Source organism: Bos javanicus, chromosome 21, assembly GCF_032452875.1.
Source record: "Bos javanicus breed banteng chromosome 21, ARS-OSU_banteng_1.0, whole genome shotgun sequence".
In the NCBI taxonomy this organism is placed as follows: Eukaryota; Metazoa; Chordata; class Mammalia; order Artiodactyla; family Bovidae; genus Bos; species Bos javanicus.
The window spans coordinates 58,540,636-58,557,453 of NC_083888.1; the positions used below are offsets into that span (position 1 = coordinate 58,540,636).

The window sequence follows — 16,818 nt, forward strand, 5'->3', positions numbered from 1 at the left end:
CTCTCCTTGGCTCACAGCATCCCCATATTATCCACCAACAGTCAGCAGATCTTGGGAGTGTTGTTTATTAAATCATAAAACCCCTCTGCCTACCAGGGGCGGGGGAGAAGGTTACTATCAACTAGGTGGGAATGGGGCATCTAATCCTGAAATTTGAATGGGCGGTGAGGGGGCTAAGGGGGGGAAATGGGGCCCAGAAGCCAGTGGTGCTGCCTCTTTGGACGGTGGTGTGGAGAGCTCAGGATAATGTGAGATGAGATAAGAAAGTCCCTGTGGTCTCAAGGAGACAAAACGCATCCAACCCCAGGACATAGCTGGGGTCTGCAGGAGGTCGGGTTTCTGCCTTATCTCCCAGAAGGATTAACAATCTTTCCAAAGAAGAGCAGGTTATTCATTTTAGTCTCCCAGATCATCAGCAGGAAGCGGTGGTTTATCTTGACCCGAATCGGTGTCTCCATGGGCAGCGTCTGCGCTCCGGAGCCCGCGGCTCCCTCTGTGCCCTTCTCATCCATCTTCAGGGTAGCCTTGTGCACCGCCTGCAGGAAACGGGAGTAGGGTCAGTGCTTGGGAAGCCACTTGGAGGCCCTGGATAGGCAAAAGCTAACAAGAGGCTGTGGAACAGAGCGCTTGCATGCGTGCTAAGTCGCTTCAGTCCTGTTCGACTCTTTGTGACCCTATGAGTGGTAGCCCACCAGCCTCCCCTGTCCATGAGATTCTCCAGGCAAGAGTGCTAGAACAGGTTGCCATGCCCTCCTCTGGGGGATCTTCCCAACCAAAGGATCAAATCCTCTTCTCTTACTTCTCCTGCTTTGACAGGCAGGTTCTTTACCACTAGCACCACCAGGGAAACCCTTGAAATGAAGTATTTCCTGCCATATCAATAAACAAGGATGTCAGAGCCATCAGCTATTCCGGCCCTCCAGATGGGACTTCCTGAGCCTGGGGGGCACTCAGAAAGAACAATGCCTAGGATCCAATGATGGTCAAGGAACTAAGGATGTGAAAAATCAAATCACAGGATGCTGGCCCCAGATAGCTGAGATACATATGAAAGGAATGATTTCAGTGAAGCCAGACTCTTGCATCTTCCCAGACAGAAAAACAGTAAATTCCTTAACTTGAAATCTCTGGTTTTCCTTAATTAACAATAATCTTTTGATGTTCAGACTACCTGCCCCTTGTCACCAACTTCTATATAACCTAACTCCTTCACCCCCCCACACCCCTACTTCCTCTGAACAGTTTTCTCAGGGTTACTTGAGATGCTGTCTTCCAGGCTTGCAGTCCTAAAAATTTCCACCGAATAAAACATAACTCTCAACTTGGAGACTGTGACTATCTTTTAAGTCAACAAGGCTCAGAGAAGAAGAGGCCTCTGCCTGAGTCACCCGGTAACTTGACTGGTGCCAGTGACCCCAGGGCTCACAGCTGCTCTGCTGTCATCAGTTAAGGATACTCAACAAGCAGATGCAGCTTGAAAGAAAAAGTGATGCAGGAGAGCATCAGTTACTGGGAGGGGAGACGGAGTGGGATTTTGTATGTTTCCCAAGACTCGCAGGGATTCATCAATGGTAGTAATTGCAGAAAGGCTGTGCTGAACTTTAGCTGGATGGGAGGGAGGTGAAGGCACCCCTGGCCCAAAGCAGCCAGCCCCTCTGGACTCCTTTCATCCTCCTGGTGGAATGTTAAGAGGGAGTCTGATTCCAGGGTGGCTGTTAGAGATAACTCAGGCCCCAGATCCACCCCAAAGGTATCAACATCCGTGAGGAAGTAATGGACACTGGAAAATTGATGGGCTTCTGTTAAATATTGATACATTTCACTCCATTCTGCTGCTGCTAAGTCCCTTCAGTCGTGTCCAACTCTTTGTGACCCCATGGACTGTAGCCCGCCAGGCTCCTCTGTCCATGGAATCCTCCAGGAAAGAACACTGGAGTGGGTTGCCAGGCCCTCCTCCAGGGGATCTTCCTAACTCAGGAATAGGACCCGAGTCTCTTACATCTCCTTCGTTGGCAGGTGGGTTCTTTACCACTAGCGTCATCTCACTCTGTTCTACAGAATGCTAATTATTTTACTGGCAAGTCAATAGTTGATGTCTACACATAGAATCACAGCTGTCAACTCCAGCCCCTAGACTCCATGCCTTCTCACCTCCCAGCCTTAGGCTGGGGTGCTTTCCTCCTGGAAGATCTTCCTCCCACCTGTCTCTGCTTGCTGAAATCTTCCCCGATCTCAGTGCCCTTTGAACCTCAAAGTACGATTGCCATAAAAGTATGGATAAATTTGAATTTCCAGTTAAATTTGAATTTCAGATAAATGATGAAATTTTCAGCGTAAGTATATCCCATGCAATATTTAGGCTATACAAAAAAACATTCATTCATCACTTATATGAAATTTGAATTTCGCTGATGTCCTGTGTTTTATTAATTTAAGATTTTTTTTTTTAAACGTGGACCATTTTTAAAGTCTTTACTGAATTTGTTACAACATTGCTTCTGGTCTATGTTTTGGTTTCTGGGGTCATGAGGCATGCTAGATCTTAGATCCCCCGGCCAGGGACTGAACCCTAACCCCCTGCATTGGAAGGCGAAGTCTTAACCACTGGACCACCAAGGCAGTCCCTGGTGTATTGCAGTCTGTCTGCTACATCTGGGCGCCTCCCCCCACCATCTGGTCCTTCTGACTGTCACCAGCAGGCAGGGGCTCAGCCTTGCTGGAGACCAAGGGGTCCTTAGCTTGCTTATCTCTACATTATGTAGAAAAATGTTCACAACTTACTCCTCACAAGCCTGGGTCACTTCTAGGCCTGACGACTGCTCCAAGCCTCCATCCATTGTTGCACTGAACCAACTTCCAAAGTAGGACTAGGAGATCGACAGGTCTGATTTTGAAGACTAGAAACATGAGGCTTGGGAGGGTACGTGATTTGCCCAGGATGGACAGGGAGGCCTGGCGTGCTGTGACTCATGGGGTCGCAAAGAGTTGGACACGACTGAGCGACTGAACTGAACTGAACTGAACTGATAGGTGGTTCGGGGCAGTCAGGCTTGGCCTGACCGGTGGGGGCACTCTTGGCTCATGCAGCTGCTGTGAGAGTGTGTCTGGCCCGGGGCGGTACGGCGGCTCCCTGAGCTGGAGGAGGGCTGCGTCCTGGCCAGGCAGGCTTACCTCGCCCACTTTCAGGTTCCGATGAGGGGAGATCCTGGTGAGATCACCGTGTTCCTCAAAGATTTTGCTGATGCCCAGGTGGGAAAGCATCTTCTTCAGGTCGTAGTTACTGGTGATGGTCAACCTGGGCACAAACACATCTGCGACCCTAGGGAGGACAAAGTGACAAAGATGAACAGCGGGGCCCTGCCGTTTTTCCAGGCAGGCTTTAGGATGGTGATGAGGCATCTGGCCTCCCAGCCCCCGAGGTCTCAGAATTTTTCTCTATCCACAGAATAAAGAGAGAGTCCTTAAGCCTGGACTTAAAAAAAAAAAAAAAATTTAGTTGTGCCGGGTGGGGTCTACTTCCCTGACCAGGGATTGAACTGGGGCCTCCTACATCAGGAGCTCAGCCTTAACCACAGGACCATCAAAGAAGTCTCCTGGGATGGGTTGTTAAAACATCCAGGCTCTCTGACTTGCGTTCTTATTTTTCTATCAAACTACCCGAGCCCTCATCCACAGCAATGTCCCCGAGCCCCCCTGTCTCAGGACCCCTTCAGGGCAGCCATGGAGGGTCTCTCCACTATAGCCTCAGCCACACCCATGCGCTGAGCTGATGCCAGCAATCTGGTGCTAGAGGTAGCAAGGCCCTGAGATGGGAAGCTGGCAGAACTGAGTTCAGATCTACTCTGCCTTCCAGGAGCTCTGTGGTTGGGATCAGATGACGTCACCTCTTTAAGCCATTTGTATGAAAATGAGGACGGTGACCATGGCAACCACAGACCAGAAGGGGCTAAAGTGCGTGCCTTGTGCATCCTGCTTCAGAGGCTCAGCAGTCAGAGAGCAAGTGTTCATCCTCTCAGCCTTGAATGAGCCGCTTCAGATTCTCTGTGGTCGGGACCTGGGTTGGCGTCCCTGCCCTGGGGTCAGCCGTGCTGAGGCCCCTGTGGAACCTGGGTTCCTGTCCACGGGGTCACGGACCCCGTTTCTTTCTGTCTCTCCAAGGACCTCATTCCTGCCTATGTTTTCTTTTCCTCCTGCACAGTCCATAAATGGCTTCTACTGGACCGCCCTCAGTGGCAGACCGCAGGCTCGAACAACCCTCGTCCTCAGTTCAAAAGCAAAATCAATTCCCTTGGCCTCTAGTCACGTCTTCAGCTTCCAGCCCACGTCTTTCTTTCAGAGCAGAGAGGAAAAAAAAAAAACAAAAACAAAACTTGTCCTCCCATTATTTGTTGCTGTTGTCTCTCAGTTGCTAAGTAGTATCCGACTCTTTTGCGACCCCATGGACTGTAGCCCTCCAGGTTCCTCTGTCCGTGGGATTTCCCAGGCAAGAATACTGGAGTGGGTTGCCATTTCCTTCTCTACGGGATTGTCTGGACCCAGGGATCGAATCCGCGGCTCCTGTGCTGGCAGGCAGATTCTTTACCACTGAGCCACTAGGGAGCCCACTTCCATTATTGGCTCAAACCATTTTCCAGAGCGGCCACTGACCTTGGCTTGTTAGAGCCAGAGGCCAAAAATCAGGAAGTGGCACCTGATAGTCAATCCATTCTGAAGCATTCCCACCCAGATCCATGCCCTCTGCCCTCCCCTCCATCCCTGGGTGCTCCTTCTCTCATCCTTTGCTGGCTCCACCTCCTCGCCTGTCGCTCACCATTGAAGTGCTCCCAGCCTGCCTCCCACCAGGTCCTCCTTTCTTTTGTTTTTTTTCCCCCATCATCTGTTCTATCTTTTTTCCCTCTTGGGGGATTTCATTCTGCGCCTTGGATTTTAACATCCACGATAGGCCCAATGACTCTCAAACTTACCTTTCCACTTATCTGTTCATTTGACACAAGCTTATTTAGTGCCTACTGTATACCAGGCTCTGTTCTACATGCTTAGATGCATTTAGAACAGGCAAAAATCCATGCTCTTGAACTTGTGCTCTACTAGGGAAGAAAGACAATAAAACCATCACAACAAAAGGGAGACAAAGAGTAGATACATGGACTGGGAGTCTCAGTAAGTGCCATGGGAAAAATACACAGATTGACTTGGGGATCAGGAATGCTGGAGTAAAGGGAAAGGCTGAGCAAGCTTTCAAGGGGGCAGAGGAGTCCGGCAAGTTTCTTTTTTGTGTGTGTGTGGTTATTATTATTTTTTTTCTGAATGAAATGGGGAATCATAGTAGAGTTAGACTTTATCGTTCAGAAATAGAATTTCTCTCCCATGAGCTGGCAGCTAAATCTGGATATCTAAGACGCGTTCTTCAATTCCTCCAAAGACTTGTTCCCATGTGAAGGAAACTGTTGGTTCACTTATCACTCATGGACAGCCCAGCTCAGTCCTAGCATTGTCTCTGCCTCTCTTAGAACCCTCCGCCACTCCTGACAGCATGTTGGGCGTGGCAGAGGTTCTCAGAAAAGGACTTTTGGATGGAGAATTATGGTGGAGCCAAGGTGGAAGAGAGAACAAAAGGACCAAGGAGATATCCTGACATTGTTTCTACCAAAGTGGAAGCTCCCCTTTCCATCTCATAGACCCACTGAAATGGAGCAGGGCCCTGTGGTCTCTTCCCTGCACGTCCTCCACCTGCTTTTTGTCTGTGGGAAAACTTTAGCCAAAGAATAAGTTTAATCAGAGAAGTGAGAAAAAGGCAGAAACAAAGGAAGGCAGTCAAATGAGACCAAATAATTATAGTTTAATCATCAAACAAGGTCAAAGACTTTTAGTTCCTCTCAAGGGCTCAGATAATATTCTGAACCATATCCTTCGAGCTGTCTTGTAGATACTGACAATGCTACCAGGTAGAAGCAGTTAGCTACGTGATGATCAGACGATAGCCATGACACAAGTGGTCACAGTTCCGAGAACTGGCCTCAAAGAAAAGGGAACAAACCAACCCTGGATCTGAAGACTTAAAACAATCAAGATGATGATCAGACCACTGATGACCAATTTCAACATGACTGCCAGAGGTTTCTGCATGGAGCCCCCTCCCTCCTTCTATAAAAGCTCTTGGTCACTGATTGTCAATCGGCCTTTAGACAGCAGTCTGCCCTTCCTCCCATTCCCTGCCCCACTGCTGGCATCCAAAGTAAAGTAAACTTTTCTTCCCATCAATTTGTCTCTTTATTGGCTTTTGAGGAGTGAGCAGCAAGACCTCCAGTTTTGGTAATATCACCATGTCTCCTGGCTGCCACAGACCCTGTCTTAGCCCAGAAGCCTTCAAGGCGCCTTGCAGGTCTACACTGATGTCAACTCCTCAGTTCTTAATTCTAGCTCTCATCCTTCCCAAGAAAAGCTGTCAGTAGGCTCGTGCCTGGGTGAGATTCTGGAGGCTTACCTTAAATCTGTTCTAATTTTATGTTTGAAAAGAAAAGTATTTAGTGACTTCAGTCCCTCAACTATTATTAATACAACTTACTTGGCTCATCCTTCACTGGTTTCATTATGACACCATGGTTGAAAACATCCTATGTACAATGTACAACTCACAGCTCCCTTTGACACCCCACTTGGGCTTGTCCTCACCTAGGACACCTCACCTAGGGTTTCTCCTCCTTCTGCCTAGGATTCTGTCTCTCCTCATCCTTCCATATGTACTGCTATTCAGCCTTGAAGATGTGGCACCAATGCCACCTACTCCATGCAGCCCTTCCCTGATCACCACTGCCCACCAAGTTGCTTCATCCTCTGCACTCTTACAATGTTTAAGTATCTACATTTCTATGACTTGTTCTCTAGCATACTTCCTACCAAAATATAAATTCATCATGGAGCCCAGAATGGGCTTATCCATGGGGTAGGAGCTCAATGAATCTGAGAAAGAAGAAGCAAAGACAATGGAGGAGAGGGAGGAAGACGGAAGGTACTGCATACGTCAGGCACCCTCCTTACCTTCGTACGAGTAACTTCTTCCATCTGGCAAAAGTGTCCGGCCCCAGGGCTTGCTCCACTTGCTTCATTCTGCCCTCCTCAGGAAGAACAAAGATGGCCGTGAAGTTGCTCTGGTAAGGCATTTCCAGGATGGTACAGGAAAGCTGGTCGTCATGCCCCACTTTATACATGCCCACATGGAACATCATGGGCACCTTCACGGTCTTGTTTCTGTCCAGAATGAAATCTTCCTCTTTCGTTTCCTTTGGGTCAAACTCATGTTGCCACCTGGCTTAAGATGGAAGAATAACAGAGTGACGTAAGTGTCCTGAGGGAGAAGGGGCTACTGGATCCTGTTAACCATGGGGTCTCTGTCCCCACGGACTTAAAGAAGGAGTTTGGTTGCTCTGGTGTATCAGAGCCGGTGCACAGGAATCCTTGGCCTCATGCCATGCCCTGAACACCTCAGGGGACGTGAGCTTGGTCCCAGTTACCATTTATCCCAGTAAAGCCAAGACCAGGGCTGCTGACTAAGAGGGGAACTTCAGACTGCCCCAAGACTCAAGGCTCCTGAGGCTGAGAAAGCCTGTGGATTCTGTTACAGAAGCAGACCCTGGATCACACTTAGTGGGGGCTATTTGGGTCTGAGTGAAAATTCTCATGTCTACTCCAAGTCAGCCCTGGAGAAGCCACTCTCATGTAGGACTAAGAAAACTAAACTAACAGACTGCCCTTGGGAGCATGCTGAAGTGCAGTGAACTCTTAAAACTGGGCATTTTGATTCTCTATTTTTGACCCGGAGACCTCTCTGATGGCATAAACTCAGACCTGGGTCTTTTCACTTGCTACCCTCAGAGCCCCCAATATAAGGCCCTTAGGTCCAACTCCCCAAGCTCAAATGTCTGGCTTTATTGCCAGACAAAACCTTGGTCAAGTGTCTCAACCTGCCTGGGTTTCTGTGTCCTTGTTTGCCAGCTGGGGGTATTGATGGGAATCTCACAAGGCTGCTGTGAGACTCGGTGGGGAAGGGCAGCACAGCTCAGTGACTGCGGGTAGGTAAGTGTTGAGTGGATGCTCGGCACTGTCACATCACTGTCGCTATGGTTCTTGCTGTCATACAGAGGATGTAGGGCCTTTGGGAAATTCCTAATTTTCCTTTCTTCCCTGCTTTGGACAGTCTACCATTACCACTCCTGTTTTACCCCATAACCATCCATCTCCTTGTGGATTTTGGGAGAGCTGAACTTCCATATTCAGGATCATGTTGTTGACAGCCCCAACAGCCTTGCCTGGTCCTAGGGATGTTGGCTTCTCATTCTCACCTATGTTGGCCAACATTTGTGTGTGTGTGCTGTGACTGGGTGTGTATCGTGTGGTAGATGCAGCTTGAATTAGGGAATATACTTTCATCTTCTTTTTCAATACCTCATCCTCAGACTTGGGGAGTCTATAACATGTGGTGAGAAGACCAAGGCACCTACCAATGTGATCATGGTCATAGTGTGATCATCAACACGGTCACCATCCTGGGCATCTACTTGGAGTGATGGAAAGCATAGTCATCAGGTCAAGAGAAGTGAATTCTACTCCTGACTTTCATTAGCTGGCTTTGTAGCTTTGAGTAAATTAATTAATCTCGCTCTGAATTTCACTTTCCTGATCTAAGAAATAGGGAAACAGATGACACTTCAACCTCTACAACCAATGTTGTCTTAGGATAATCAGTAATCATAAAAACGCACATATGAGGCATTCATTTATCATTCATTTTCACTTTGAATACTAATAACCACCCTATCAGCTATGTATCAAGGTACTCCTTTTTCAGACAGGAGAAGTAGGATTCAAAGAGAACAATTACATGTGACTTCAGAGTCACAGAGCAAGTAAGTAGACAACCATTGAATCTGACTCAAGTCTACATGCCAACATACTCTAAGCCTTACCTCGAAAGAAAATATAGTTGATAAGAAGCATCACAGTGCCAGGGTCTATATTCTTGACTAGGTTGTTGATTTTCCCCTGGGTTTTCTGACTGACATAGTTATTGATCTGCTTCTGAGCATTTTCTGAGTTCTGGAAGTTGGTGGGGATGGTGTCTGCCTTGTACATATTCCTGACTTCTGTCAGAAACTTCTGCTGGGGCTTTACCTTCTGGTCAATAAACAAGGCATTCCCGAGCCCCAGCCTTTGGTTCTGGTTCCTCTGATTCAGCCTGTGGATGAGGTAATGGAAGGCTTCATGGAGGTCTTTCTCAGGGATGTTCCTGAAGTTGAAGCCCTCCTTGATCTCAGCCAGGGTGGAGTCCTGGGCACCCAGAGACAGCATGGAGAAGGCCATAGAGATGCTCCAGGGGGAGAATAAGATGTTATTGTCAGGGCTGCTGAAGGACAGTTTCTTAAACAGCTTGAGTCCAAAGTCTGCGTTTCGCTTTGCGAGCTCCTGAGCTGTCCCCTTTCCCTTCTCTACTTGGCCCTGACTCACAGCTTCATGATTCTCTGGAGAGAAGTTGGACTTCAGAAGACCTTCCACAGTGAGGAGGCCAGCCAGAAGCAGGCTCAGGCCCAGAAAGGGGTTCATTTTTCTTGGAGCTTGTCCTGTTGAGTAGTAGACCCAAGGTTAGCAGAAAAGAGAACAAAAGAACTCCATTACCCTTGTCTTATCCACAAGGAAGACCAATGAAAGAAGTGATACTGTGACCAGCATGTACTGGGCATAGCAGTTCATAAATGCTTTGACATTCATTACAACGTCTAGCCTTTGCAATCACCTTGGAGACTAGAAATGATGACATGAATAAGAAGTCTGAGTGTAGAGGATAGCTCTTGCTTACCCCTTCCCATGTCTTATAGTAATAGGATCTCAGTTCGTTTAAGGAATTGCTTCCTTCTCTACACTGGATCACAGTAAGAATAATCCATGGTGTGGGCATCTGACCCAAGCTAAGTCATCATAGTACTCCATCCCCCTGCCACCGAGTACTTAAGGAATGAGAAGGGGACAAAAGTCGGATCAATCAGTGTCTTTCTTTGAGAATGCAAAGTCCATTTTATCTCTGGGGTAACTGGCTTAATGTTAAAACCTGGGACCTGAATGTGAACAAGACATCCACATATAGAAGGAAAGGTGAGAGAGAGAGATGGAAAGACAGACGGAAGGAGAGAAAGGAGAATATGTATTTGGTGACATCTTTGAAGTTCCTGGATTGACCTTTACCTGCAGCCTACCCACTTCCATTTTTCCAAGTTATAAGAGCAAATGAATATCCCTTTTAGAGCTGGCTGGCTTGAGTTGGTTTATTTTTCCTTACAACCAGAGCTAAAGTTTCCTAGAGAGGAGAGGGGAGCTGTGAGCTGGTAGCAGCCAATGCTCACAGCATCACCAGCCCCAGGGACGTGCACCAGTTAGGCTCCTTTCAATTGAGTGAAAGAGAGAATAAATGAAGAGCGACCCATGGACAGAGGAGCCTGGTGGGCTGCAGTCCATGGGGTCGCTGGGAGTCGGAAACGACTGAGCAACTTCACTTTCACTTTTCACTTTCATGCATTGGAGAAGGAAATGGCAACCCACTCCAGTGTTCTTGCCTGGAGAATCCCAGGGACGGGGGAGTCTGGTGGGCTGCCGTCTATGGGGTCGCACAGAGTCGGACACGACTGAAGCAACTTAGCAGCAACAGCAGCAGCACAAGGCCTCACCGAGGAGAACCCCATATCCTCACTTTTTTCATGCCCCCAAACCCTCTATGCCCAGGTCCTGTGGATACAGACATCTTCACAGCAGACATGAGTCTTCAGGAAGCTTGGGACCCTGCGTCTGAAAATTCTATTAGATACTGCCTTTGCTTGCCATGATCCCTTTCTGTCTTCCAAAGGAAACTTTTTTTCAGGTATCTACCCTTCCCTTGGGCAGCTCACGTTCCTCAGGGACAGGACCCCAACTCCACCTCTAAGGATAGCCCTGAATGGGGCAGGTAACCTCCACTCTTCTACTGCTGACCGGGGTCTGAGCCAGGCCTAATCCAGTCAGCGCACAGAGAGTTTCTCTTGTTAGTTTTCAGAGAGGGACAGAGGACTTAAGTGATCCAGTGAGGGGGTATGTCAGGGTTCTTTGCTGGAATGTTGGGGTGCTGTTTTCCTCTCTCCTCCTCTGGATGTCCTGACCAGGGAGATGTAGACCCAGGGACTACCATAGCCCTTAGTCCCATGAGGGGAATGACTCCAGGGCAAACCCAGAACATAAATAGGGTGCCTACAAGGGCTTTGCTGAGAAACTGAGGTTGGGGTCCCAGAGTAAGCTCACCTGGAGCCCACTATACCCTAAGACTTTCCATGATGCCAGTGTGCGATATGTGGTCAGTTACCTCAAGGCGAAAGAATCCTAGCAAATGCAAGTTTTGTTTTATTTCAAATGTTGGGACTACCAGGCAGACAAGAGTCTTGACTCTGATGTGTGACACTGAGGAAGTGCCTTCCCCTCTCTGAGCCTGGGTGATCTTCAAATACCTTTCACTCCTAATGACTCACTGTTTAGTAAAAATTAAAGACAGTCAGTGATGAACAAGGGCTCCAGGGGCTGTCTGAAAATAGAGTATAGAAATGAAGATCAGTAAAATTCCCAGGGTTGTTTCAGATAAAGGGAAGAAAACAAGAAAATGGAAAAGATTCAATGTCTCAGGGTAGTGGGCTGGACCGTACAAAGACTGCCTGGATTAAAAATAGAAGTTTTTCCTATCCAGAGGGGCAGGCCATGTATGCATTATTTTCCAATGCCTGGGAATGAAGAAATGAAGACGTGGCTGTCAAGGAGCTGAGAGAACACTCTAGCAGCAGGATGACCAGCCAGGTGGGTTGGGAAGCGGTTTGAGCAACTTGCCCTGTGAACCGAGCATGGATCAGGGCAGGACAGGGCCAGAAGTTGGAGCAGGGAAAGGAAACTGCTGGAACTCCATCCCAGAAGCACAGATGACTCACATGCATAGTTCTACAGTGATGCCCTGTCAGTGACCCCCAAAGTCGATTCCCTACTTCACTGAGTTTCAGGAATAAGATCTGACTATCGGAATAAGACCTGGAGAAGGGAATGGCTACCCACTCCAGTATTCTTGCCTGGAGAATCCCATGGACAGAGGGGCCTGATGGGCTACAGTCCATGGGATTGCAAGAGTTGGACACGACTGAGTGACTAACACACTCACAGGGCATAGGAAGTCTGGATATTGGTCTTCTCTGGCTTATGTGTTTGTTCAGTGACTCCCCAGAAAACTTTACAGAGCCTCCACATTTGCATCTAATAAATGGGGAAGGAGTGATATCCTACCCTTCTCCCCACTGGATGCTGCTACTCAGCTCGCTGCGCCCACCCCTTAGGACACAGCCCACCCTGCCAAGCCTTAGTGTCCCCTGCCTCTGTAACCTGTGTCACAGCGGTCCCCACAGGCCTCCGACTTAGGCTCATGCAGTGCTGACAGTCTGGCCTTCCTCCCCCGCAAGCAGCCCACTCTACCCCCCAGTTCTGGGCCCTTCCATCTGTCATCACAGGCCCTAAATCGACCTGAACTCGTCAGATGGGTACCAGTCCCAGATGCCTGAAGAGGCCACTTTTTTTATCCCATCAATTAAAATACCTGAGGGACTGGTTATTTCCCAATAAGTTGATAGATTGTCCAAGTTGAGTAAGTCTTTGCTCATTTTTATTTTGGGGTGTATGTAGTTGGTAGTCAATCGAAATACTGGGTTGGTCAAAAAGTTTGTTTGAATTTTTCCATAACATTCTACGGAAAAACCCGAGTGAACTTTTTGGCCAACCCAATAAAATAGGTAAATAAAATAAAGGAAAAGAGCAAACTGGAAACCTAACTTTGTGGACTACACAGGGGGCAGATAAATCTGTAGCAGAATTTCAGCTCATCTGTGACCATCTTGGTTTTACATTTCTTAGTAATGTGGGGAAAAAAATTTCTTCTCTTACTAGTAGTAATAGCATGGCATGGACTCAGGACTTACTTATCCTAAAGACAGATGCAAACCAAATATATTCCAGGTATAAACCTGGAGCCCTTTGGACTAGCAGTTCAGGTGCTTGAAGTCTACATATGGGGTGGGGGTAGGTTTACTCATGGAAGGGCAAGGCAGCCGGCACTGCATTTACCCGCAACACCATCCTGCCAAGCCCAGTAACTGGAATCTCCTTATCACAGCAACTCAGGGAGGGCGTGAAAGTGGAAGCGTTAGCTGCTCAGTCGTGTCTGACTCTTTGCAACCCCATGGACTGTGGTCCACCAGTCTCCTCTGTCCCTGGAATTCTCCAGGCAAGAATATTGGAGTGGATTGCCATTCCCTTCTCCAGGGGATCTTCCTGACCCAGGAACTGAATCCAGATCTCCTGCACTGTAGGCAGATTCTTTACTGTCTGAGTTACCAGAGGGCAGTGAGCTAAAATAACACTTTTAACAATAAGAATAGTTGTAATTTTGCAAAGTGCTTTCATCCTTGTTATCACCAGTAGTTTGAGGAAACAGCACTAACAAAGGGAGCACACACAGGGTACAGCAGAACGGTTCCATGCATGGAGCTTCGCAGCCATTGTCTTCAAAGAGAAAAGACCTCCACCCACCCTCCCCAGATCTCCTGTCTCCTCCCTGTCTGCTCTATTTCTCTTCCCTGTGATAAAACCGAGCAACAAGGAAAAGTTTAGGTGGTATCCGTCCTCAAGTCAAAGTTTAGGATGCTTGGGGCAAGCTCCCATCCCCTAAAACTCGAGCCCTAATGAGTGAGAGCCACCAGCCCAAGGGCCACACTCAAGTGAGGGGGTTGTTGTTGTTGTTCAGTCACTGAATCGTGTCCAGCTCTTTGTGACCCCATGGACTTCAGCACACCAGGCTTCCCTGTCCCTCACCATCTCCCAGAGGTGGTGGGGCTCTCTGTCTTCAAAGGCTGGACACAGGCATCCTGCTCCATCCCAAGGAACCCCAGGCCCTCAGAGATCCCAGCTTTTCTCCAAGCCTTTCCAAAGTTCTCCACAGAGTGCACAAGACCTGGATAAACTCAGAAGGCACCTGAGGGACCCTTCCTTCCTAAAGATGTGCCTTAGCATCCCAAAAGACCAGCACAAAAGCCCCACACCAGAGGAGACATCTCAGGCATGCTCTGTGGTCCAACCTGCTTTAAGGGATTGATATTGTTAAAAGAGATCACTCTGGACATATTAGAAGTTATTATTTTTCAAAGCAAGTTTAGAACTCAGTGGAGGTGAGACATATCCTCCTTCCCCTGTTGGAAGTGACAGAATACCCATGAAAGAACTCTAGTGACTATGGCAACAGACTTCATTCTCCTTCCCGGGAAGAAGAGGCTGAAACACAGGTCCATCATCTCATCTCTGGATTTACCCTGGAGATTTCTGCTTTCATCTTTTTAAGAACTATTTTGAGCCCTTGCTATGCATTAGGCACTAGGGCGTTTGAGCAGTCCCCAAGAAGTGGTCCATGCCAATGCTGCTGACTAGCCCATGGTCTCCTTTGAAACCCAAGCATGGAGCTCCCTCTACTAAGGCAGTGCCAACAGCCATCCCCAAAGACTTCTCCAAATCCTCAACCACTTTCCAGTTCTTTGCCTAGCCTGTTCCTCCTACCTTATGACTTCATTCTAGGATGAGGGACTATGTGGGTTGAATGACCATTGACTTTGGGCCACTTGTGCTATAAAGGGAAAACCAAGGCCCTGAGTGGACAAAGGAGCTATCTGAGGTCAAAACATGCATTCTGATGGGTCAGAACAGGGATCTAATCTATTAAGACAATTCTGCAAAAATTCATGAGATGGGCTGCTTGGCCTCACTTTCTCCATGGAATAGTTGTTGTTTGTTGTTCAGTCGGCCAACTCATGTCCAACTCTTTGTGACCCCATGGTCTGTAGCATGCCAGGCTCTCCTGTCCTTCAGTCTCTCCTGGAGTTTGCTCAAACTCATGTCCATTGAGTCAGTGATACCATCCAACCATCTCATACTCTGTCACCCACTTCTCCTCCTGCCCTCACTCTTTCCCAGCATCAGAGTCTTTTCCAATGCTGGAATAGTACATGGATGGATGCAGCCTCTGTCCTTGGGAAGAGATAAAGATACACAAAAAGCTCACAGACAGGACTGGCTATGGCCAGAACTACAGGGAAGACACAGACCCGATTTGGAAGGGTCTCTTGATCTTCCTAGGCAATCCCCATCCCCACACCCTCTAGAAAAGCACAAGAGATAGACATCTGGGAAAATGATCAGGGCCTCACCTTATCAGCACCCTCTCCAAAAGAGGGGTTTCCAAGCTCTAGAACTCCTCCAGAATTTTCTTCTAGACAACGCTTCCAGGACTCGACTGTACCCTCCTTTAAGCTGAAGCAAACTTTGTGTGAAATAAATAAGAAGAAGTTGACCTTTTCAAAGAGAAGGTCTCATACTCACAGTACATTCAGAAGAAATCTACGCAGCCAGACAAATGGATCTGCTTTTCTTGCTTTATTATTTATACTTCCATGGCCTCTTGGAAAAGTAGACCATAGGCCAATAAAATTAGATGGCCTGATTGGGCAGGTGATGGAGGTTCCAAAGTAAAGGCCACACCACTTCCTCCAGGGCTTCTCATCTCAGGAGGCAGCTGCCTGATATTTAGACCACACCCACTGGGGTGTGGCTTCCCTAATGAAGTCCATTCATAACTTTTGCAACTATTATATTTCCCAATCATGCTGGCCCTGCAACCTGGGGTATTCTACAGGTAGATCATTCTGTAGTTCTGATGCTAAATATTCGACCCAAATATCACCACTGTCATCAGTGGGAGGAGGTGGAAAACAGGATTTTCTGGTCTCTAACTCCCGTTTCTTTCTTTTGATAATTTTTTCAGTCTCTTTACGGTTGGCAGTTCTATCAGCTTAGCTTACATGGAGTCCTTTGAGAGAAGAGAACTCAGAGAGAGATGAATAGACAATTCAGTATATAGTTTTGGTTAGGGAGAAACAGGAATCAAAAATTCACATGGACGTTTGTGATCATTCAAGAAAATTACAAATTGGTTTTTGATGGCATATTTGTAGCTCTGAGTGATGAGACGAGGGTTGGTTTTCTGCCTCCTGGCTTTTCTGTATTTTCCAAGTTGTCCTTCGGAAACAGGTATTACTTTAGAGTTCATTCTAAGAAGATTTAAGATAAGATGGCATTTTTATCTTCTTTATCAGAGGGTGGTGATGATGTCTGAAAATGTTTCAGACCGACTGATGCTGCAATGGATCCAAGGGACCACTTTTCAAGTCTGTTTTCATTAATGAACGCTAATGAGGAGAAAAATCATTCGAATATTCCTTCCCCATTTGGAGGTGTTTCACACTAGGTTCTGTATGAGCAAAGCACCAGGAGTTGGGGACAAACAAACCACCAGGAGTTTTCCCTCCTTTGGGATACTACTTTTGTCAGACCTGACTCTCATCCCCAAGAATGTATAGAGCAGGTGACCCAGCAATGACTTCTAGAAGAGAGGTGACCCTGGCTCTTCCCTGAGCTTGGTTCAGCCCCAGACTCGCTCACAGACCTGGCTAATCAGGCAGTGGGGATGTGGGTGCCAGATCTCCCGGAAGCAGGAAGCTGCCATCTCTCCTCACTCGGGGAGGTAGGCCCGTCCGCTGTGATGCATCTGGGTCAGGTGAGAGGCCTCCCTGTGTGACTCTGCTCCCTGAGCCCCTGACGGAAGGACAGGCGGACGGGAAGGCGGTCCTGACACTGATGGGCGCTGACAGTCAGCCACACAGACGCCGGCCCAGA

General features: G+C 47.9%; 1 protein-coding gene across 2 annotated transcripts; it reads right to left on the reverse strand.

Moving 5' to 3' along the window:
- Positions 1-44: 44 nt before the first annotated feature.
- On the reverse strand, positions 45-15,633 carry LOC133234541 (serpin A12-like). Of its 2 annotated transcripts, none has more exons than XM_061395214.1 (5): positions 15,466-15,633; positions 8,964-9,614; positions 7,039-7,309; positions 3,172-3,319; positions 45-536 (listed from the first exon to the last, which is right to left on the reverse strand). In XM_061395214.1, exons 2-5 carry the CDS (start codon positions 9,595-9,597, stop codon positions 345-347), a joined length of 1,245 nt encoding a protein of 414 aa, XP_061251198.1. In that variant the 5' UTR covers positions 9,598-9,614; positions 15,466-15,633; the 3' UTR covers positions 45-344. The 2 variants fall into 2 exon arrangements, with proteins under 2 accessions (XP_061251198.1, XP_061251199.1); XM_061395215.1 differs by lacking the exon at positions 15,466-15,633 and adding an exon at positions 15,294-15,401.
- Between the last annotated feature and the right edge of the window lie 1,185 nt (positions 15,634-16,818).

Coding starts and splice junctions, on each gene's coding strand:
- LOC133234541 (XM_061395214.1), bottom strand. CDS start 9,597: ATGAACCCCTTTCTGGGCCTGAGCCTGCTTCTGGCTGGCCTCCTCACT. Junction 7,310..8,963: donor CAACTATATTTTCTTTCGAG/GTAAGGCTTAGA, acceptor TTCCATCTTAAG/CCAGGTGGCAACATGAGTTT. Junction 537..3,171: donor GGAACCTGAAAGTGGGCGAG/GTAAGCCTGCCT, acceptor CGTTTCCTGCAG/GCGGTGCACAAGGCTACCCT.